At 38.8% G+C, this 25231-nt stretch overlaps 1 protein-coding gene across 1 annotated transcript in view; it reads right to left on the bottom strand.

The window, feature by feature from the left end:
* Window positions 1-25231, bottom strand: part of LOC106086850 (uncharacterized) — a 295236-nt gene that overhangs the window by 216146 nt on the left and 53859 nt on the right. The window contains exon 2 of the mRNA XM_013251659.2: window positions 2672-2948. Coding sequence (XP_013107113.1) covers window positions 2672-2755 — 84 coding nt within the window. The 5' untranslated portion in view covers window positions 2756-2948. The remainder of the gene's footprint in view (window positions 1-2671; window positions 2949-25231) is intronic.

The following is a 25231-nucleotide window of genomic DNA, read 5'->3' as shown; positions in this document are numbered from 1 at the left end:
CTCAAATAAAGGTATTTAGGAGTAGAATACGAATTTGATATCCAAATGCAGGACCATGTATTTAGGGCATCACCCCTTCCCCAAAACACCCCCCAGAGGGAAAAAAAAATTTTTTCGACCATGCCAATATGTGGCTCAAATGAAAGGTATTTGAGATTATAATACGAAATTGATAACCACTTTTGGGGCCATGTGTTTGGGGGATGCCTCATCGTGTAAACTCCCCTTAAACCAATGGTATTATGGGGTTTAAATAAATGGTATTTGAGAGAAGAGCACGATGCTGATATTTGTTCAGGGCCAAGTGTCTGGGGGGACCACCTAACCCCCGAAAAGACCCCTATATCAGATATCAAAAGAATTTCGGGCTGAAATAAGGTATTTTAAGAATGGAGTACACTTTACGTCCAAACTTAAATTCGTAGACCAATAAAGATCATATGGGATTCAGATAAAGACACTTATATTGTTAAACTGTTAGTCAAGCGATATACTATTTTCATAGCATGGTATTTCAGTAAAATCTCTTTAATTATCGAAAGTAAATATTCCAAGGAAAATTTTGTTCCATATAAAGTAAAAGATGGCGCAGCGGAGCGGGCCCGGGTCAGCTAGTCTTCTATATACAACTCAATTCATGTTTGTTTGTATGTTTGTTTGTTCCGTCAAAACTCAAAAACGGCTAAACCGATTACCTTGAAATTTTTACAGATTGTGTACGTTGGTCTGGAATGAAACCTAGGCTATATGATTTTTTTTTTTTTTTTTTTGATATTGGGAGGGGGCGGACCCTCCCCTTACCCCAAAAGTACTACCAAAAAATAAAGGTGGACCGATCGGGACAATATGGAATTCAAATGAAAGGTATTAAAGAGTAGAGTACGAATTTCATAATAAAAATTTTATCCAAGTACCTGGGGGGCCACCCCAGCCCCAAAACCCCCTAAAATGGGTTTATTTGACTATCTTAACAATATGGGACTCGGGAGTAGATTACAAATATTCACAAAAGTAGGAATAGCCGTTCTATTTTGTTAATAATGGAAGGGAGCGGACCCTCCCCCGTTACTCCAAAAACACCACCCCAAAATCAAAAGTGAACCGATAAGTGCAATATGGATATCAAATGAAAAGTATGCGGGAGTGGATAACGAATCTGTCATACAAATTCATGTTAAAGTATAATAGGTCACCCCACCCCCACAAAAACGCCCAAAATGGGCACATTAGACAATCACGGATATATGGGATTCGGTTTTTTGTTCTATATAGACTGAAAAACGGCAGAACCGATTTTCTCGAAATTTTCGCATATTGTGTAGTTTGGTCTGGAAGGAAATATAGGCTATATGATTTTTCAAAATCGGACGGGGAACGGACCCTCCCCCTTATGCCAAAAACACAACTCAAAATCAAAAATGGACCGATCGGTATAATATAGGTATCACATGAAAGGTAGCGAAGAGTAGAATCTGAATATGGTATTAAAATTTGAGTCTAAGTACCCATCGGGCCCCAAATTTCGCCAACATTAAGAGGGGATAAACACTGCTTTGTCCGATGTTCTCGCCAGGATTCGAACGCGTTCAGCGTCATAGGCTACAATGGCACGAATTCGTATCGGCATTCAGGGCGAAGTGTCCCCACCCTTAAAAGATATTAGAGAGTTAAAGAAGGTGGATTTTCGGCTTAGGCACAATTTCCCTAATAACTTCTTACGAATGTATAACAGTGACAACCTCTTCTGGCGCCACGTTGTCCGTTGGAGAATTTCCCGGGAAATATGACTTCCGAATATACCCCACCGTAATAGGTCACGAGGGTAGAATCTTCCTTAGCCTAGAGGACTCCAATGTATCCTCCAAGAAGCTGCAGAATTCTTTCCAGGATTTTTTCTGAGCCTTTCTCAGCTCGCCCTTATATTCTCTTAGCTCAGCCTTATAAATGTCCCAATCGAGTGGTGGTCCTGTGGCTTTCGCTCTGTTGAAAAGTTTCCTGCAGTCCTTCCATAGACCAACCAGCTCTGGGGTCCACCATGGCGGTCGCTGTTTGCGAGATTCTGGTACAAAAAAATCTATATCTAAGCATGGAACGTACTTGGTACGGCCATTGGAAATAGCAGCAGAGTCAAATATACGAAATTTTATCAAAATCGGATAAAAATAAGACCTCCAAACTACAAAAAGTCAAATATTAAAATGGATTTACATGGGATGTATAACTGGTTTTGAACCGAACCAAGAACTATTTTTGCAACAATTCGATAAGCTAGAATAAGTTACTTGAAAGTTACGGCGTTTTCAAAATCCTACTTTTTTTCTGTTACATTGGCACATTTAGCGCGTTTAAATTCAAACAATTTTGTAGCTCAACGGGTTTTAACAGTTAAATGGATCTAAAAATTATGTTTTTTATGTCCAAGTATATTTTGTACTTGATAGGTTTTCCCACCTTGGTGTTTACCTCCATCAATCATTGAACCCATATTGTGATGGTGCCAAGGCTATATAATACGTGATCATATTTTTGAAAATGAAAGCTTTTCGACTGTGCCAAGGACTTGGGGTTCATGTTTTTTGTTTGTTTTGTGTTTATTTGACTTCTTGTCCATTTCCCCTTGAATTGATGGCAAACATCCATCCAATAATAACTTAATTTAATATTCACTTACCGTATTTAAATTTGTGATTTTTTCCAATTCCACTGCCGTACTGCCTCGATGATGCAGATGTGGCAAATGATGTGTTGTCAACATATTTGTAGACGTGCTGAATTTTTGATTTAATTGAAATGGAAATCTCTTCAATCACAGCAACAATGACAACTCAAATGCGCGAGTACACACACACACTCACTCACTCACCCACGCACAAACAAGGACACTCAAAAGCCAAGTAAGCGCGAGGAATCACTTTGTTGCACCTAAATCGAAAAAAAGAAATATTTGGCTGAAAATGGGAAAGAAAACAAGAAAAATTACAAACATGGAAAAATAATTAAATCTCATATTGAAAACAGTAGAGACATATGAACACGAAATGGAAGATCTTATCAATCACGTATTACTCGTGGGCCCAAAGAATACATGACAATTCTATTTCGGAAGTAAGTAGAGAATTATATATGCTGGGGACGAATAAGTTTATAATATATAACTAAAATTATCAGAAAATCTCAAGTTCAAGATTGATGATGTCAGCAAGGATTTCATTATATTTATTTATTTTTATTTAGTGAATACGTACACAACAAAATAAAATTATTAAAATTAATCTATAAGCTTATAAGAATTAATACTGGAAGAAAATAAATTTAAACAAGTAAGAGAGTAACAATGATTTATAAGATGGTTGGCAAAGTACCTCAAAAGACAATCTGCGATTAGCGTCAGTGGAATAAATTCAACAAGTAAAAAGGCGTTAAGTTCGGCCTGGAAAAACTTTGGATATCCACCACCTCTAGTATATATGTAAACCGCCTTTCATCAAAATCCGGTGAAAATTGCATACCTTATGTTCCATAGCAGTTTTATCGAAATATGTTCCGATTTGGACCAAATACCAATAAGTACAAGTCGTTGCTCAATTGTGTATAACAAAATATTGGTTTATTTGGTAGCTATATCTAAAAATAAACCGATCTAAACCATATACAATATGGATGTCAAAAAGCCTTACATAAGTCACTGTGTCAAAGTTCAATTAAATCGGATTATAAATGCTCCTTTTTGGTGTCAAGACTTTAAATCGAGATATCGGTCTATATGGCATCTACAATATATGCAAATCTTGATCGATATAGGCCAAAATGCAGAAATATGTGGAGGGACTTAACTTAACTCACTGTTCCAAATTTCGGCAAAATCGAATAATAAATGTGGCTTTTATTGGTTTAAGACCCTAAATCGGCGGATTGGTCTATATGGGGACTACATCAAGATATAGTCCGATATAGCCCATCTTCGAACTTAACTTGCTTATGAACAAAAAGAGAATCTGTGCAAGGTTTCAGCTCAATATCTCTATTTTTGAAGACTGTAGCGTGATTTCAACCGACAGACGGACGGACATGGCTAGATCGTCTTAGATTTTTACGCTGATCAAGAATATATATACTTTATCTTCATTTTATCACTCCGTGTGCAACACATGGAAGTATACATTTCCGACCCTAAATGTATACTTCCATGTGTTGCACACGGAGTGATAAAATGAAGATACCCCCGTCCTATGGTGGAGGGTATAAAAATGGTAAGATAACCATAGGAACCAGAAAATAGTGTTTCTTTCATTGCTGTAATATAGAATTTGCTGAAAGAAACTACAAGGGTAGGTTAGGTTAGGTTGAAAAGAGGAGGATATACACCTAAGCCAGTAATCGGCTGGTTGTGAGCTCTAAAAACTAAAAAGTAACCTGAAAATAGGACATTTTAAGTAAGGAATTCCGTGCTACTAACAAAATCCTTAATTGTTTTCCATACCACTCCCCTAAGTTGGTTCATATTTGGTATTGTGTCTCCACCTTAGTACCTGTGTCTTTTAGCCGCGAGGGTCGGGAAATGGCATAGGAAATACTCCAACGTCTCATCATCTTCCCCACATGCCCTACATATGATGCAATATCACTTGCCACACCAGTTTTGCATATGTGAGCTCTTAGTCCTATGTGTCCCGTTGTGATACCGAAAGCTATACTGACCTCCATCTTACTTCCTTTCAGTAATAGCCTCGTCTTTTCACGATCTGGATCCTCTCATAGGATTTTCGCCCTCTTACTGTTATGCTGTTCAATGGTGTTACATGCGCGCTTGTCGCCCACGCTCTTAACTCGGACTGCGTCGACCCGAAAGGCTGCCGGTTAAACAAGTTTATTGACGGCAGTTCTCTGGCCTTCACTACCAAATCTGTAATGAAATGTCCCAAGAAGGACAACTTCGATCGGGTGATTTGACTGGCTACTATCCAGGTTTCTGGAAAGTAGCTAGTTTTTTTAGATACAAAAAAGGGAGTCTATAATAATTTGTGTAGTGGGAAAAAGGCTTATATATGGAAGGACCGAATCCTCCACCGCCCGACTGATGCTAGCTCTTCAATGGCTCCCGCAGTCCTCTCCGTATATCAGTACTAGGATGCCTCGAATTAGAATAAAACTTTGCATCATTTCCTTCTTGGGACATTACATTACAAATCTTCTGCCTTTTCATTCCCACACACTATGTTATGGCCCGGCACCCAAACGATGCGGATTATGACATCGTCAGAGAAGGCGTTAGTCTGCATCAAACACTGCAAAACCGTTCATGACCTTACCGTCCTGGTTGTTATTGCCCTTATGGCAATTTTACTGTCGGTAAATATGTTCACAATCGACGTCCTCGCGTTAGCACCACACCACTTCACGCAATCCGTGATCGTCCGAATATCTGCCTGCAGGACCGTTTTATGGTCAGGCAGTCTAAAACAGATCTCAGTCGTTGGGTTCTCAATGTAGACCCCCAGACCCACTCTGTCCCCTAGCTACGATCCATCCATGTAACATGATCTTCCAGATGGCAATACTAGGTTTTCGTCAGTCCAAGACTTTGCCGCTAGCAGCAGTGCCTCACACACGACCTCAAGTGTGGTCTCAGGTATCCGATCTCTACCATTTCTTCCAGGTTTCCTATCGTCTCCTCGATTAAACCGCTATGGTATGAGCTGCTGCTATCCTCAATCCAATTATCGTATCGCCTAAGTCGCATAGCCTGAGTAGCTGACTCGCATTTTATCTATATGTCAAAGGGTCGGATATCTAGAATAGTCTCCAGTACCCTAGTGGACGTGGTTCTCATCACTCCGTCTATGGCAAGACAACATGTCCTCTGAACCTGTTGTATGGTCCTTATTTTACACTTTTTCTCCATAGCAGTCCACCAAACTACTGAGGTGTAAGTAAGTGTCGATCTAATCGGGTTCCAGTGGACTATCCTCGGAATCAGTCCCCATTTCGAGCCCAGTTTCCTATTCAAGATCACTCCAAAGTATTTGACCTTGTTAGATATCGAAATTGTTTTATTGAGGAAACGTGGTGCGTCAAATTGACCCACCTTCGTCTTCCTCGTGAACAGTCAGATTTCAGTCTTCTCTGGGTTAACATATAGGCCGCTTGGTCTAGCCCAGTCATATGCCATGTGCAAGACCCTTTCGGCCCTTCTGCATAGCTGGTTCTGATTCTTATCCTTAAGATGTATTATAACATAGTCCTCACAGCAAACGAGTTCAAATCCCTCCTCAGTCAGCAACCGTCATTTATGGTGGTCACCCATAGGAGTGGCGATAAAATGCCCGCCTATGGGGTGCCCTGTGCCACTTTCTCCCTTATATTCATGCCATGGGACACACAATTTATCCACTTGCTCCTTACCATATGGTTTATCCAGTCTCTAAGGACCCGGTCCACCCGGTACTGGTCTAAGAATTGGATCAATGCACATTGTTAAACCCCCCTCGATGTCTTGCAAACCGCCAATGTGAACGTCTTCGCATCGAAGGATTCTTCTATTTTATGCACAACCTCGTGCAGGGCAGTCTCCACCGACCTTCCATAGAAAAAGGAATGCTGTTTGTATTTGAGCAGTTCGCTGGATGTCCTACTCTTTATCATAAAGTCCACAATACGTTCCATGGTTTTGAGTAGTAAGGACGTAAGACTTATAGGTGTGTAGGCCTTTGGTGTGGCATAACTTGCCTTGCCGGGCTTGGGTATAAATACCACCTTTGCCTCCTGCCAACCTACAAGGGTATGAAATATAATAGGGTTGGTAAAATATAGTTTCTGATGTTTTATGAAGTATGCTCATAGATCGTTAAACAGAATTGTGGATCATGACTACATACAACCCACGTCGGCTCGAAATGTCTTATTTTGACATCTCAATCAGCAGTATTCTGGACAGAGGGTAATACATTTGAATGTGAAACCCGGTTTATCGGTTTTTTGCAGTGAATACGATAACCGGTTTCTAAATGATGGTGGGTGCTCCTCTATGGCTTCAATAGTGAAGCTTAATAAGTGTTTCATATTACGATACGTTTTTAAACTATTTCCAAGGAAGGGTTTTAACTGTCAAGGGGTGTCCACAAGCTGAGCATTTCATTACAGTAGATTGTGCCTAAAGCAGAGTCGACTTGCATATTTCCACATTTTATGAGATATTTATTTAACTTATACTTCTGGTTTTGTAATTTTTGCTCTTTTGAAAATACCTCATTTTCAGGAAGAAAAGTCATGGCTGTCCCTTACCATTTGTCAATCGCTTCTTTGCTAAAACAAAAGCACAAAACTCTCTAGCAGATACACTGTTGATGTACAACAATCCTTTTAGGGCTACTTCCTGTGTCTTGCGTATGCATTTGAGTGATGTGTTTCATCCATGAGTATCATATGCCATACATGATTGCAAAACAGCAGAGCCGGCAACATCAGGACATAATCAATATCCTACCCTTTGTTGTTCTTCAATGCAGTGGCGGGGAACTTCCTTTATTCCCTTAGCAGTGTTGATAGAAATGTATTGCGAACAGTATGGCCGGTCACTGCTTTTAGGATCAAAGTGTGTGCAATCGACACTTGCAATATTTCCATGTTGACAAACAATTTAATGTTGTTAGACGAGACACAATGAACCCATGATTTATGGTTTAAACAGGACACAAGGTACTATTTGTGAATGGGTTATCGTTGCTTATGCTCCTTTACCATGAGAAAGATTGGATTACGAAAGTAATTATGTGGGATTAATCTAAACTGTTGTTGAAGTGGATACTAGCAAAGGGAGCTAATTGAAAGGCAATATTGACTAATAAAGACCTATTGGCACTTTGTGCTGGTTGCAAGTAAAATCTAGAGAGATCAATAATTCAATGATATCAAATTTAATGATTCATCATTAACACAAAAAGGGAATGCTAAACGGATGGGTGGAAAATAGTCACCATTTCAAACATTGACATTGCTATGATGGCTAAACATCCTCGAAGGCTCGCTGAAATCGGCGTGTATTAGGACCAAACCAAGGAAGGGTTGCAAAAGTCTTTCAATAAAGCAAATTTCGTACTACAGGTCTCAGACATCTGTAAGGCTAAGAAAATAAAAAAAAAGAAAAATTTAAAGAGGTTCAAATGAAATCCTAGATAAAATTCAGCAGCTCCGTGGAAGATACATTGAACACCTCTAGACTTTGGAAAATTCTAGCCTCCAACTTATTACTGTATTCAGAAGTCAGACAACGTATGGACAGTCCCTAGTGAATAATCACTTGAACTAATAGTGGATAAAATTTTTCGGAAAACTCTCCAGTGCTTTCGAATAGCCAGGACCGCTATCCGTTGTAGACCTTTCTTAGGCGCATGTAATTTGCTAGTAAAGGCTGCCGTATCTACGTATGGTATAGAGAGAAAGAGAGAGAAATGAAAGAGGAAACCCAAACCACTAGACGAACCAAAAGAGTTTTTATACCCTCCACCATAGGATGTCGATCTAGCCATGTCCGTCCGTCTTTCTGTCCGTCCGCCTGTTTGTCTGTCAAAAGCACGCTAACTGTCGAAGGACTAAAGCTAGCCCGCTTATTAATGTTGGTACTACCTAACGAAAACTTGCATCGCAAACTATTAGTACCTCATTTCCTGTATGTTTTGTTTTCCTTCTTTGTGGGAGGCGGTGTCGGATAGTCGAAAGGCAGATAAAGTGATGCCAACTCCCTGTCTCATCACTGTTGCATCCGGTGTTGATAACACTGGGGAAAATAAATAATTTAAATTGTTATGATAAGTAACGCAAGTCCTGGGCTGAATACCAGTGTTAGCTTAGAATAATTGGTAGTTGGTATGGTTCGGTTCAGAAACTTTGATCCAGGTCGTCCATGGCTCCTGAATTAAGGTAATATGAATCTTGCCCATTGCTGATTTTCTACATCAGAGCGTGTTGGGTTTTATCTGGATGACCTCAATCCTTGGTCCTCCAGTAAATGCTCATCTTGGAAGTGGGTGATGGTCTGTCTCATCGTCTGCTTTCTGTTCTCTAAACTGCATTGGGTTTTCTGTCACAACGCTGCCTGCCCAATCGTCGGGTCCCTGTTCATTAGGCTGCACTGAATCTATAGACCCACTGTAGGAGAAAATCGAAAAAAATTATCAAAACCATGCCTTGTGATAACGGGTAGAGATATCTCTCTAAAATTAGGAATGGTTAGAGCTAAGGTGTTAGCGAAATAGTGTGTAAAATTTCAAGGCCCTAGGTTTTCCGGGCTCCTTTTGGAAGGTCTTAAAATTTGTCACCACTGTGTTTCGAAAGTTGTTGGGGCTTCCAAGTCTTGCTCGTGGTCCGATTTTCCAATTTTTTTGCTGTATTTCTGGTCTGCAGAGCTCAAAAATCCCAACAAAAAAGTTTGCTAGAAGTCTACAATATCTTCACTAGTTTTGGGGATATTCGACTTCAGTTTTTTTTTACAATTTTGACCGAGACCTGCTTCGTATTTAGAATTTACGATGACATTTGTGATTGGATTTTTATTTTTATGATGATTTGTATTCGCGACAAAAAAATGTAACGTTTTGCCCCAAAAAGTGTCCACATGCGACAATTCAGTTAAAAGTTATACAGTTCAGAAATCAAGAAGAAAAGGATGCTAAGATCGGCCGGGCCAAATCTTTGAAACCCACCACAATGGATTCTGCTACAAATTTATACAAACTAAATTTTGTTGAAGGCATAATTTTATTCTACATATCAAACTCTGTGAAACCAGCAAAAATTACTGCTTCTAGGAACCGGATAAGGATAATCGAGAGACCGGTTTATAAGGGAGCTCTATCAGGTTATAGAGTGATTGGGGCCGTACTTGGCACAGTTGGAAGCCATAAAAAAAGATCGTATGCAAAATTTCGATCAAATCGGACAAAAATTGCGGCTAGTAAGGCCTCAGGAAGTTAAATCGGAAGATAGATTTATATGGGAGCTATATCTGGTTATAAACCGATTTAGACCGTAGTCTACACTGTTGTTGGATGTCATAACAGAACACTATGTGCAAAATTTTAGCCAAATCGGACGAAATTAGTGGCTTCCAGGGGGCGCAAGAAATCAATTCGGGAAATCGGTTTATATGGGAGCTATATGAGGTTAAAGACCGATTTAAAACGTACTTGGCACAGGTATTGGAGGTCATAACAGGACACTACATGCAAAGTTTCAGCCAAATCGGACAAAATTTGTGGCTTCCAGGCGCTTAAGAAGACATATCTTGAGATCGGTTTATAGGGGAGCTATATCAGGTTCTTCATCGATTTGAACGGTACTGAGCACAGTTGTTTAAAGTCATAACAGAACACTATGTGCGAAATTTCAGCCAAATTGGATGAAAATTGCGGCTTCCAGGAGCTCAAGAACTCTTATCTTAGGATCGGTTTATATGGGAGCTCTATCCAAATCTGAACCAATATACCCCAATGACCTACATCAATATAAAGTATTTGTTCAAAATTGTAAGCGGCAATCTCTACGCGTTCAACCGCTATCATGATATCGACAGACGGACGGACTGACATATTTAGATCGAATCAGAATGTCGAGATGACCCAGAATATATATACTTTATGGGGACGCAGATCATTATTTCGAGGTGTTACAAATGGAATGACTAACTTAGTGTACCCCCATCCTATGGTGGTGGGTATAGAAAATGTGAAAAATTAAAATTTTTTTGCATTTTTTGGTATAAAGGTATTTTTATTGATTAGTCTTTATTGAAAAAATCTTTTCAAATACCTTATTTCTTTGTGTAGAGAGAAGATATTGTAGTAGCGTTTTAAGTGATATTTGAAAAAGATATATCAACTTAAACGGGTGCTATATGAACTTCAAATAGGCAAATAAAAAAAAAATGGAAAAACCCCTCGAGTTCTCAAATTTTAAGGCCCAGATTCCCCATTTGTGCTAATTTTTATACCCTCCACCATAAGATGGGGGTATACTAATTTCGTCATTCTGTTTGTAACTACTCGAAATATTCGTCTGAGACCCCATAAAGTATATATATTCTTGATCGTCGTGACATTTTATGTCGATCTAGCCATGTCCGTCCGTCTGTCCGTCCGTCCGTCTGTCCGTCCGTCCGTCCGTCCGTCCGTCCGTCTGTCTGTCGAAAGCACGCTAACTTCCGAAGGAGTAAAGCTAGCCGCTTGAAATTTTGCACAAATACTTCTTATTAGTGTAGGTCGGTTGGTATTGTAAATGGGCCATATCGGTCCATGTTTTGATATAGCTGCCATATAAACCGATCTTGGGTCTTGACTTTTTGAGCCTCTAGAGTTCGCAATTCTTATCCGATTGGAATGAAATTTTGCACGACGTGTTTTGTTATGATATCCAACAGCTGTGCTAAGTATGGTTCAAATCGGTTCATAACCTGATGTAGCTGCCATATTAACCGATCTTGGGTCTTGACTTCTTGAGCCTCTAGCGTGCGCAATTCTTATCCGATCAGAATGAAATTTTGTATGACGTGTTTTGTTATGATATCCAACAACTGTGCCAAGTATGGTTGAAATCGGTCCATAACCTGATATAGCAGCCATATAAACCGATCTTGGGTCTTGACTTCTTGAGCCTCTAGAGTGCGCAATTCTTATCCGATTTGAATGAATTTTTGCACGAAGTATTTCGTTATGATATCCAACAAATGTGCCAAGTATGGTTGAAATCGGTCCATAACCTGATATAGCTGTCATATAAACAGATCTGGGGATTTGACTTCTTGAGCTTTTAGAGGGCGCAATTCCTATCCGATTTGGCTGAAATTTTGCATGACGTATTTTATTTTTACTTTCAACAACTGTGTCAAATAAGGTTCAAATCGATTCATAACCTGATATAGCTGCCATATAAACCGATCTGGGATCTTGATTTCTTGACCCCTAGAGGTCGCAATTATTATCCGATATGCCTGAAATTTTGTACGACGGATCCTCTCATGACCATCAACAAACGTGTTTATTATGGTCTGAATCGGTCTATAGCCCGATACAGATCCCATATAAATCGTTCTCTCTATTTTACTTCGTGAGCCCCAATGGGCGCAATTCTTATACGAATTGGCTGAAATTTTACACAGGTCTCCAACATATAACTTTATTGTGGTCCGAACCGGACCATATCTTGATATCGTCTTAATAGCAGAGCAACTCTTTTCTTATATCCTTTTTTTGCCTAAGAAGAGATGCCGGGAAAAGAACTCGACAAATGCGATCCATGGTGGAGGGTATATAAGATTCGGCCCGGCCGAACTTAGCACGCTTTTACTTGTTTTCTTTTTTTACTTCATACGTCCCTAAACCCACGCAACAATTTTTTTGCACCTAACCGTATTTTTAGACTCCATAGTAAATTTACTTAAAAATACCGATGTTGGAACCACCTTTGCCCGGAAGGGGTATTTTGAAAATTTTTGTCAAAAAAATTGAGGTAGAATCCATTTTTAGTTTTTTACGGACACTTTTATCTGCAAATCCCGCAAACATTTTTGGAAATCGGACCACAAACAAAGATTTGGCAGTGCCAACAAATTTTCGAAATACTGAGGTGACCAACTTTAGTCGTCGTGGCCAAAAGGCGGTTGAAAAACCTAGAGCTTTGCAATTTTGCACATGATCTAGCTAACACCCTAACTTTTACCATTCCAAACTTCAAATAAATATCGCTACCAAATTTCAAAGTGCACATTTTTTGTTTGTTTTTATACCCTCCACCATAGGATGGGGGTATACTAATTTTGTCATTCTGTTTGTAACTCCTCGAAATATTCGTCTAAGTATATATATTCTTGATCATCATGACATTTTAAGTCGAACCAGCCATGTCCGTCCGTGTGTCTTTCGAAGGAGTAAAGTTAGCCGCTCGAAATTTTGCACAAATACTTCTTATTAGTGTAGATCGGTTGGGATTGCAAATGGGCTATATCGGTCTACGTTTTGATATAGCTGCCATATAAACCGATCTGGGATCTTTTCTTCTTGAGCAGCCAGAGGGCACAATTCTTATCGGATTTGGCTGAAATTTTGCATGAGATGTTTTATTATGACTTCCAACAACTGTGCTGAGTATGGTTGAAATCGGTTCATAACCTGATATAGCCGTCATATAAACCGATCGGGGGTCTTGACTTCTTGAGCCACTGGAGGACGCAATTATTATTCGATTTGGCTGAAATTTTGCATGAGGTGTTTTTTTATGACTTCCAACAACTGTATTAAGAATGCTTCAAATCGTTCCATAACCTGATATAGCTGTCATATAAACCGATCGGGGGTCTTGACTTCTTGAGCCACTAAAGGACGCAATTATTATTCGATTTGGCTGAAATTTTGCATGAGGTGTTTTGTTAGTTCAAATCGGTCCATAACCTGATATAGCTGCCATATAAGCCGATATGAAATCTTCTTCTTGAGCCTCTAAAGCGAGCAAGTATAATCCAATTTGGCTGAAATTTTGTACAACGGCTTCTCTCATGACCTATAACATACATGTCGAATAAGGCATGCATCGGTTTTTAGCCTAATACAGCTCGCCTATAAACCGAAGTAAAAAGCTTCTTCACCCCCTAAATTGCGCAATTCTTACTAGATTTGGCTGAAATTTTACACAATGACTTCTACTATGGCGTCCATATTCAGTTCAATTATGGTCCGAAATGAAGCAGAACATGATATTGTTCCAATAACATATCAATTCTTTTATTTTATCCTTTGTTTGCCTAAAAAGAGATACCGAGGCAAGAGCTCGACAAATGCGATCCATGGTGGAGGGTATATAAGATTCGGCCCGGCCGAACTTAATACGCCTTTAGTTGTTTTTATACCCACCACCGAAGGATGGGGTATATTCATTTTGTCATTCCGTTTGCAACACATCGAAATATCCATTTCCGACCCTATAAAGTATATATATTCTTGATCAGCGTAAAAATCTAAGACGATCTAGCCATGTCCGTCCGTCTGTCCGTCGGTCTGTTGAAATCACGCTACAGTCATTAAAAAATAGAGATATTGAGCTGAAATTTTGCACACATTCTTTTTTTGTCCATAAGCAGGTTAAGTTCGAAGATGGGCTATATCGGACTATATCTTGATATAGACCGATCCGCCGATTTAGGGTCTTAGGCCAATAAAGCCACATTTATTATCCGATTTTGTTGAAATTTGGGACAGTGAGTTGTGTTAGGCCCCTCGATTTCCTTTGTCAATTTGGCTCAGATTTGGATATAGCTGCCATATAGACCGATCCTGACCGATTTCTTAATTTATGGTTTTGGGCCCATAAAATGCTCATTTATTGCCCGATGTCGTCGAAATTTAAAACAATGAGTTAAGTTAAGCCCCTTGACATACTTTTGCAATATCGCACGGATCGGTCCAGATTTGGATATAGCTGCCATATAGACCGATATCTAGGTTTTAGGTTTTGGGGCCATAAAAGACGCATTTATTGTCCGATGACGTTGAAATTTGAGACAATGAGTTTGGTTAGGCTCTTCGACGTCCTTCTTCAATTTTTCCCAGATCGGTCCAGATTTGAATATAGCTGCCATATAGACCGATATCTAGGTTTTAGGTTTAGGGCCCATAAAAGAGGCATTTATTGTCCGATTTCGCCGAAATTTGGGACAGTGCTTAGTGTTAGGCTCTTCGAAATGTTTATGCAACTTGGCCCAAATCGGTCCAGATTTGGATATAGCTGCCATGTAGACCGATATCTCGATTTAAAGTCTTGGCCCCATAAAAGGCGCATTTATATTCCGATTTCACTGAAATTTGACACAGTGCCTTATGTTCGGCTTTTCGACATCCGTGTTCTATATAGTTCAGATCGGTATGAGGTATATGAGTATAAGGTATGAAATTTTCACCGAATTTTGATGAAAGGTGGTTTACATATATGCCCGAGGTGGTGGGTATCCAAAGTTTGGCCCGGCCGAGCTTAACGCCTTTTTACTTGTTTTTTATACCCTCCACCATAAGATGGGGGGTATACTAATTTCGTCATTCTGTTTGTAACTACTCGAAATATTCGTCTGAGACCCCATAAAGTATATATAGTCTTAATCGTCGTGACATTTTATGTCGATCTAGCCATGTCCGTCCGTCCGTCCGTCTGTCTGTCGAAAGCACGCTAACTTCCGAAGGAGTAAAGCTAGCCGCTTGAAATTTTGCACAAATACCTTTTATTAGTGTAGGTCGGTTGGTATTGTAAATGGGCCATATCGGTCCATGTTTTGATATAGCTGCCATATAAACCGATCTTGGGTCTTGACTTCTTGAGCCTGTAGAGTGCGCAATTCTTATCCGATTGGAATGACATTTTGCATGACGTGTTTTGCTATGATATCCAACAACTGTGCCAAGTATGGTTCAAATCGGTTCATACCCTGATATAGCTGCCATATAAACCGATCTTGGGTCTTGACTTCTTGAGCCTCTAGCGTGCGCGATTCTTATCCGATCAGAATGAAATTTTGCACGACGTGTTTTGTTATGATATCCAACAACTGTGCCAAGTATGGTTCAAATCGGTCCATAACCTGATATAGCTGCCATATAAACCGATCTTGGGTCTTGACTTCTTGAGCCTCTAGAGTGCGCAATTCTTATCCGATTGAAATGAAATTTTGCACGACGTGTTTTCTTATTATATCCAACAACTGTGCCAAGTATAGTTCAAATCGGTCCATAACCTGATATAGTTACCATATAAACTGATCTTGGGTCTTGACTTCTTGACCCTCTAGAGGGCACAATTCTTATCCGATTTGAATGAATTTTTGCACGAAGTATTTTATTTTTACTTTCAACAACTGTGTCAAATAAGGTTCAAATCGGTTCATAACCTGATATAGCTGCCATATAAACCGATCTGGGATCTTGACTTTTTGACCCTTAGAGGTCGCAATTATTATCCGATATGCCTGAAATTTTGTACGATGGATCCTCTCATGACCATCAACAAACGTGTTTATTATGGTCTCAATCGGTCTATAGCCCGATATAGATCCCATATAAATCGTTCTCTCTATTTTACTTCGTGAGCCCCAATGGGCGCAATTCTTATACGAATTGGCTGAAATTTTACACAGGTCTCCAACATATAATTTAATTGTGGTCCGAACCGGACCATATCTTGATATCGTTTTAATAGCAGAGCAACTCTTTTCTTATATCCTTTTTTGCCTAAGAAGAGATGCCGGGAAAAGAACTCGACAAATGCGATCCATGGTGGAGGGTATATAAGATTCGGCCCGGCCGAACTTAGCACGATTTTACTTGTTTTTTTTATTTTCTCCCACTATGCGTCCTTGCACTGTCTGACCTCCAATATAAGGATATTGCCTGATCTAGTCTTCCAAGTCTGGAAAACTTGATAAACTTAAGCCTTTAACAAACGATTTCTGCAAAAGTTATGAGGAAGTCGAGTGAAAGGATATATTAACTTCAAACAGCCAGAATACTGAAAAAAAGTTTGCTCAGAATTTAAAATGTTTCCTTGTTCGTAGCTTTATGCAATGAAAACGAGCTAAAGAATCAAAACTTTAAAATAATGATGCTATCTTTGAATGTAATTTCTTATATACGAATGCACATTACCATCCGTGTCAAGTTTTAATCGGTGATTGATTCTAATTTTCCTTCAAAGATGACTTAATTGGACAGTCATCTATGGCCGAAAAATTTTTTAACAATTTTTTTTAAACTTATCATCTTAACCTAAAAAATTTAACATTTAAATTTAACATTTAACATATTTGTATCGCTGTTTTGCGGCTTCAACTACGGTTCACTTGTCTTATAGCAAGGTAAATTTTCTATTTTGACCTTCATTTTAGATTTTAAACACTTTAAAAACAAGACGCAAAGTTAAAAATTTATTAACCTATCATTTCAAATGAAAAAATTCTTAATATAAAGGAAAATATTTTCCACCGAAGGGAATGTTTCCTTAAAAAGTTTGAAAATTGATAATCTTAAAGTTTGCTAATCTTTGGCTTAAGTTTGCAAAACTTTGACTCGAATCTTTAAAATAAAAACAAAAATTTGTCAGAGAAGGCTCGTGTAGCCTTAATAAGACGCAATGGTTTGGTTTCTTCCAAATAATCCAAGTCTAGGATGAGTTATTCAATGCAAACTCTTAGCAGAAACCATGGCGGTGGATACACAAGGTTGGACCCGGGCGAACTTGGTGTGTTTTTACACATTGACCGCAAATATTCTTACTCTGCTTTATCATTGTTAGCACAAATGGCAACGCCTCAGATTTGTTCTATGAAACTAAACTGAAACCTTGTTCACATATTGTAAGTTTTCCATAAACACAAACAAACACAGCTGCAGCATTCAATTTGTAGATGACCATGAACGGTTTGTAAATACCGTTGAAAATGTCCAAAATGGCAGTAACGACCACCCCACCCGAAAACAAAATATATATACATAATTCATAAAATTCGAAGCAATGTATTTGTTTAACAAGGAATAGCCTAAGTGAATAGCAAGGATTCTATAGCCCATTGTAATCACTACTATTGTTCTCTGGAAGACGAAGTTGGCCATGGAATTGGGAATATTTTCATTATCCCAGCGGGAAAATGAAGTGATGAGCAATTGCTTATATAAGGCCCTATAAAGATGAAAAAAGGCTTTGTCGAAACATTGGAATTTCACTTAAAATTAAGATTGTAAGATTGGAGCGCAATGCCTTGCATTTCCACTTTTTTTCGATTACTTATGCAAGGCCTGCAACAGAAGGTCTTAACAGAGGCCAGTTATAAAAGGCACAGTGGTTGGAAGTCATAACAGAACACTACATCCAAAATTACCGCCAAATCAGAAAAATTTCAGAAAAATTGAGGCTCCCAGGGGCTCAAGAAGTTAAATCGGGAGAGCGGTTTATATGGGAGCTGTATCCAAATCTGAACCGATATGACCCATTTTCAATCCTCAACGACATCAATATTGCGTATCTGTGCAAAATTTCATGCGGCTAATTTAACGCGTTCGATCGCTGTCGTGATTTCGACAGACGGACGGACATGGCTAGATAGACAAAGAATGTCGAGAATATCAAGAATATATATACATTATAGGATTTTAGGTCAATATTTCGATGTGCTACAAACGGAATGACTATATTAGTTTATCCCCATTCTATGGTAGTTGATATAAAAACAAGTCAAAGTGTGCTAGTTTGGTCGGGCCGAATCTTATATACCCTCCACCATAGATCGCACTTGTCAAGTTCTTTGCCCGGTATCTTGTTATAGGCAACAAAAGGATAATGGATAAGAATTGCTATGCTATTGGAGCTTTGATCCCATTGTGCATAAGAGGGTTTTTAAGTTGATCCCATTGTGCAAAATTTAAACCAAATCGGATAAGAATTGCGCGGACTTATGAAGTAAAATCGAGAGATCGGTTTATATGGGAGCTATATCAAGATACATATTTTGTTGAAATTTCTAGTTTAATGTAATTCTGATATCAAAAAATTATGCCTATTCTCGTCTCCAGACCAACCTACACAAACTTTGAAAATTTCAAAAAATTAAGCTGAACTGTGTTAGAGTCCATATTTATTTTCTACGAGCTAAAGAGAGAATACGATCTCTGTTCCGCCCCTAGTATTAAAATTGTTCTGGGAGACTTTAATGTGAAGAGAGGGAAGGAAGGTATCTTTGGCCAAACAGTCGGAAAATTTAGCTTCCACGAGGTAACGTCCGATAAAGGATTGAGGCTAATAGATTTCGCCGCAGCAAAAAACATGGTAGTTAGCAGCACCAGATTTCAATATAAAAAAAGTAAAAAGGCGTTTGGATACCCATCACCTTTGTTATATATGAAAACCACCTTTCATCAAAAACCGATGAAAAATGCACACCCTATGCTCCATAGCAGCTTTATCGATATATGTTCCTATTTAGACCAAAAACTAATAATAAATACTAATACTTTAGTAACTATATCTAAAAATAAGCCGATCTGAACCATATACTACACGGGTGTCGAAAAGACTAACCTAAGTCACTGTGTCAATTTTCAGTGAAATCGGATTATAAATGCGGCTTTTATGGGACCAAGACTTTAAATCGAGATATCGGTCTATATGGCAACTATATGCAAATCTTGATCGATCTAGGCCAAATTGCAAAAATATGTCGAGGAGCTTAATCTAATTTACTGTCCCAAAATGTCGGCGGCATTGAACATTAAATGCGCCATTTATGGGCCCAAAACCTTAAATCGAGAGATCGGTCTATATGGCGGTTATATTAAAATCTGGACCAATCTGCGCCAAATTGAAGAAGGATGTCGAAGGTCTTAACACAACTCACTGTCCCGAATTTCGGCGACATCGGACAATAAATGCGCCTTTTATGGGCCAAACCTTGAATCGAGAGATTAGCCAATATGGCAGCTATATTCAAATCTGGACCGATCTGGGCCAAATTGAAGAAAGATGTCGAAGGGCCTTACACAACTCACTGTCCCAAATTTCGGCGACATCGGACAATAAATGCGCTCTTTATGGGTCCAAAACCCTAAATCGGAGGATCGGTCTATGTGGCAGCTATATCCAAATCTGGACCGATCTGTGTCATTTTGCAGAAGTATGTGGAGGGGCTTAACTTAACTCACTGTGACATCGGAAAATAAATACGCATTTTATGGGCCCGAAACCTTAAATCGAGGGATCGGTCTATGTGGCAGCTATATCCAATTTGGATCAATCTGGGCCAAGTTGAAGAAAGATGTCGAAGGGCGAAACACAACTCACTTTCCCAAATTTCAACAAAATCAGATAACAAATGACCCTAAACCAGCGGATCGGTCGTTTTGGCAGCTAAATACAAATCTGAACCGATCTGAGCTAAATTGAAGTAGGATGTCGAAAGCTAACGTTGGTGGCGAAGCGGATACCGTAGAACCAATCAATGATGATGGTATAGAATGTTTACCTACCAGTCAGAATCAAGTAGCAGTGACCCTTATAAGACGTGTGCAACAGCTGGTCTGCGCAATCTGGATGGAAGAACGCATACCCGATGATTGGAACCTCAGCTTACTATGTCAGTTCACAAGAAAGGATACAAGAGGGAATGTGCCAACTACAGAGGAATAAGTCTCCTCCCCACACAAGATAACTCGAGCTTACTGTGTTAGAGATTAAAACCTAAAGTCAGTGAGATAATTGGGCCCTATCATTGCGGCCTTAGACCTGGTAAATCCACCCTAGACCAGATATTCACACTTCGCTAAGTTCTGGAAAGGACTCGAGAAGGACAAATCAACACCTACCATTTGTTGACTACAAAACCCCTTTCAATAGCCCTATTCGCTCAAAGGTATTTCAAGCCATATCTGAGTTTGATATCCCTGCAAAATTAATAAGACTCTGTAGGATAACACTTGCTGATACACGTTCTTCTTTAAGAATAGGAAATAATCTATCGGAATCATTTAATACCAAATGAGGTTTCAGTTAAGAAGTGTGATCTCTTTAATATTCTGCTGGAATCTTCTCCAGCGAAATACTTATGTGAATAGATATGACGCACTACTCATAAGACAACACATACTATGGCCTATGCCGACGACATCAATATCATGGGTCGGTCACCGGAAGTACTAACTACAGGTTTTGAAAGAAATGAAAGAGAATCAGTGAAAATAGGTCTGACAGTAAACTGAGATAAAACAAAATGGATGGTATCAACTTCCAAGCTTCTTGTATAACCTAGCAGATAAAGGAAATGGAGAAAGTTGGGAACCACAACTTTGGGATACTCAGCAACTTTATCTACCTAGGCACCGCTGTAACCGAAACGAGTGACACCAGTTTTGAAATAAATCGAAGAATAATGCTGGCAAGAAGATGCTACTTTGGATTGAGTAAGCAGTTTAGAAACAAGGCCACCTCACGACAGACGGAGATACAAATATAAATACAAATAAAGACACTGTTACTACTCGGGTTGTTATATGCTTCCGAGGCATGGGTACTTGTGAAAACGGACGAGGTAGTGGTTGGAGTGTTTGAGAGAAAAATTATTTGTAAAATTTATGAACGAACTGTATAAGCTGTTTGGCGACGTTAGTATTGTTAAACGTATCAAAATACAACGTTTGCGTTGGCTAGGTCATGTTGTCGGAATGAATGAAGAAGCTTTAGCTAAGCAGTCTTTTGAAAGCGATCACGATGGTACACGAAACCGGGATGGCCAAGAAACCGATGGAAAGATCAAGTGGTGTGAGACACCTTGAAACTTTGAGTCAGAGATTTGACACAGAAGATCGAGGCGCTTGGAGAGCTATTTTACGTTCGGCTAATGGAACAAATGTTCTGTCATAGCCAAATGAAGTAAGGAAAGTATTAGTGTGTATACGGAACACCATACAATAATGTAATAATTTTTTTATAATTCTTCAAATGGTTGGGTAAAATACAGTAATGATGGGTAAATTTTTGGCAAAACCCCCCACTATCAACGGGAAATTTTTCTAATTTTTCAAAAAGCACAAAAATTCATGTCCACATCACAGCGACTTAAAGAGAAAATTATAAAATTTCCTTTTATAATCTTAAATGTCAAGCAATTTTTATTCGTCGATATCCGACTACATTTTTGCCCATTTATGATATCTAGAAAGCGTTTCAACTAATAAAGCATGATTGTGATAATAAATTGATTCACGTTAAGATCGTTTAGAAAAAATGGTTCATACCTTATGTAGAAAGAAGAATTCTACACCATTTAAACAATTTTCTAAAAGTTAGTATAACTAAGTAAGATAAGTCAATCCAAAGTATGGAAAAAAGGAATTAATTTTGAAATACCCGAAATATTTGATATTTGTTTTTAAAATATTATTACAAACCATTCTGGACCACTTCCCAAACGGAAAGGATTGTGTAATGTCTTTTGAATCTTTTAAAAATAAAGAATAAGTGCTTCTTTAATGCCTTGTATGAGATGTGTTAGATTGTTATGTGGTAAAATCTTTAGAAGATTTTAGGGACATTTTTAAAATTTCCCGCTGGTATGTTACGCACATGCACACACGTATACGATTACATAGAGATTTCCTTGAAATTACATTTCGAATCAATTTTATTATGTATTTTTGTTTCCATTGTTGTTTTCTTCTTTCTTTGTGGGACAAACAACGGCGACTACCTTCCCTTTCCCAATATCAATGCTGCGCAATTCCTTTGTGGGTCATCAGTTTAGCCACTGTATTACTGCGATATTTTCAATTTACCATCCTTGTACAGTTTGTGGGAAACGTTTCTGGCAAGAAAATACGATTGAAACCATTGCCTGCTCCAGCTACATTAGTTCACTTGGCCATGAACTGAACTAAAAAGAATGTTTAACCTAAGCCGCCATCACTGAAGCTTCCTTCCGTCTGAGGGTTTGTTAAGAACCTCAGCTGGGCAAATGCTAAGCGGGTTCGTGTGAAAAACATAATCAATGAAACTTATGACACTTTTGGGCCTATTGTCTCAGCAGAGATTTGTGTCAGAAAGATGTTTCCCATTCGCATGTCTCAATTTATGTGGTTCATTTGGTCCTAAATGAAACAGCGTATGGAAGCAGATAAAGGGTAGATGGTGAATACAAGAAGGTCTTAATATCGAAGACATTCAAAATTGACATTTTTCAAGGAAAGACAATTATGAGGGTATATCTTGCACTATACCCTTTGTTACATATTCTTAAATGATTGCCATTTATGTGGTCTGGAATCGGTCGTTTTGTTAGCGAGCCTTTTTGCGCAAACTTTCAAACGAATTGAGCTTTTAACTTATTTAAATTTGAACAGATATTCCTTTCCTTTATTCCTGTTTATGTGGATCACTTCAATGTGGAATGGTTTATTATTTATCGTTTTTTCCATGTAGACCTTCGAAGGATTTCTCGTACTGACCTTATTCAATTCAATTAATTGGTCACACATTCAATTACAGTGAGTATTCTGAGGAATACAAACATAAGACGCTTCGTCAGCTGTTGCTGAAGACTATAGATATCGCTAAAATCTGGCAAAATATTTCAAGTGGAGAAAACCCTTCCTTTTACAGCATCAAAAAAAAAGCAAGAAAGCTTCTAATACGGGCACCAACAATTCCTATATGAATGGATCATTCTGCTGGTTAACGACGAATATCAGAAGGTGGTTCGGCAGCAAGGCAAGCATCTAAGGAGGAATGGTACAGACCGCAAGTGACCAGCGTTCTGAGAAAGAGGACTGCCATTGCTCTCTCAATAGAAACTCACAATAACAGGATCACAGTGCTCTGTGGTCGGACTTATATGGAAAGAGCGACCAAATATACATAAAAGCCATATTTATTGCTCGATCTCACTAAAATTTTAAACGGTGAGTTGTTCTATACCTACGGATGTCCGAACCGATCTGCCGATTTTTAATCTTAAGCTTATAATTGCAGCATTTATTACTCGATTTCGCTGAAACGGTGAGATGTACTATGTTTACTGATATCCGAGTCGAATATGGTACAAGTCGGACATTATATTTTGACATAGCTGCCATATAGACTGTCGATCTGCCGAGACCATTTTCATTACGTTCATAGTCCTTCTCGGGTCTTTTCCAATAATTTCACGGAAAATTTGTACTTTCACAAGGCCAGAACTGCCAGAAGGAGCATTCCAATGCTTTTGCGATGTACTAGATGTACTTAACTATTACATTGGCTACAATTTTTGTCTTAGTATTGGATCGAAAATCTCAATGGTTAAACTGTTATAGGCCAAAGTATCAAAAACAAGTACTGTAAAAAGGCGTTAAGTTCGGCCGGGCCGAACTTTGGATACCCACCACCTCGGGAATATGTGTAAACCACCTTTCATCAAAATTCGGTGAAAATTGCAAAACTTATGTCCCATAGCAGTTATATCGAAATATGTTTCGATTTGCACCAAATACTAATAAGTACAAGTCATTGTTCACTTGTGTATAACAAAATTTTGGTCTCTTTAGTAGCTATATCTAAAAATGAACCAATCTGAACCATGCACAACATGGATGTCGAAAAGCCTAACATTAGTCACCGTGTCAAATTTCAATTAAATCGGATTATAAATGCGCCATTTTTGGGCCCAAGACTTAAAATCGAGATATCGGTCTATATATGGAGGGGCGTAACTCAACTCTCTGTCCCAAATTTTGGCAACATCAGAAAATAAATGCGCCTTTTATGGGCCCAAAACATTAAATCGAGAGATCGGTCTATATGGCAGCTATAACAAAATCTGGACCGATCTGTGCCATATTACAAAAGTATGTCAAGGGGCTTTACTTAATTCACTGTCCCAAATTTCGGCGACATTGGACAATAAATGCGCCTTTTATGGGCCCATAACCTTAAATCGAATGATCGGTCTATATGGCAGCTATATCCAAACCTGATCCGATCAATGCCAAATTGACGAAGGATGGCGAAGGGCCTAACACAACTCACTATCCCAAATTTCAGCGAAATCGGATAATAAATGTGGCTTTTGTGGCCTTAAGATCCGTAATAGGAGGATCGATCTATATGGCAGCTATAACCAAATCTGGACCGATCTGGGCAAAATTAACGAAGGATGTCTAAGGGCCTAACACAACGCACTGTCCTAAATTTCAGCGAAATAATGAATGTGGCTTTTATGGGCATAAGACCCTAAATCGGAGGATCGGTCTATGTGGCAGCTATATCCAAATCTGGACCGATCTGGGCCGACTTGCAGAAAAATGTCGAAGGGCCTAAAACAACTCTCTGTCCCAAATTTCAGCAAAATCGGAAAATAAATGTGGCTTTTATGGGCCTAAGACCCTGAATCGGAGGATCGGTCTATATGGCAGCTATATCCAAATCTGGACCGATCTTGGCCAAATTGACGAAGGATATCGTAAGGCCTAACACAACTCATTGTCCCAAATTACAGCGAAATCGGATGTTAAATATGGCTTTTATGGCCTAAGACCCTAAATCGGAGAATCGGTCTATATGGGGGCTATATCAAGATGTAGTCCTATATAGCTCATCTTCGAACTTAATCTGCTTATGGACAAAAAAAGAATCTGTGCAAAATTTCAGCTCAATATCTCTATTTTTAAAGACTGTAGCTTGATTTCAACAG

This window comes from Stomoxys calcitrans, chromosome 3 (assembly GCF_963082655.1).
Source record: "Stomoxys calcitrans chromosome 3, idStoCalc2.1, whole genome shotgun sequence".
NCBI lineage: Eukaryota > Metazoa > Arthropoda > Insecta > Diptera > Muscidae > Stomoxys > Stomoxys calcitrans.
The sequence above is the reverse complement of the archived record's forward strand: the minus strand, read 5'-3'. Positions and strand labels throughout refer to the sequence as shown.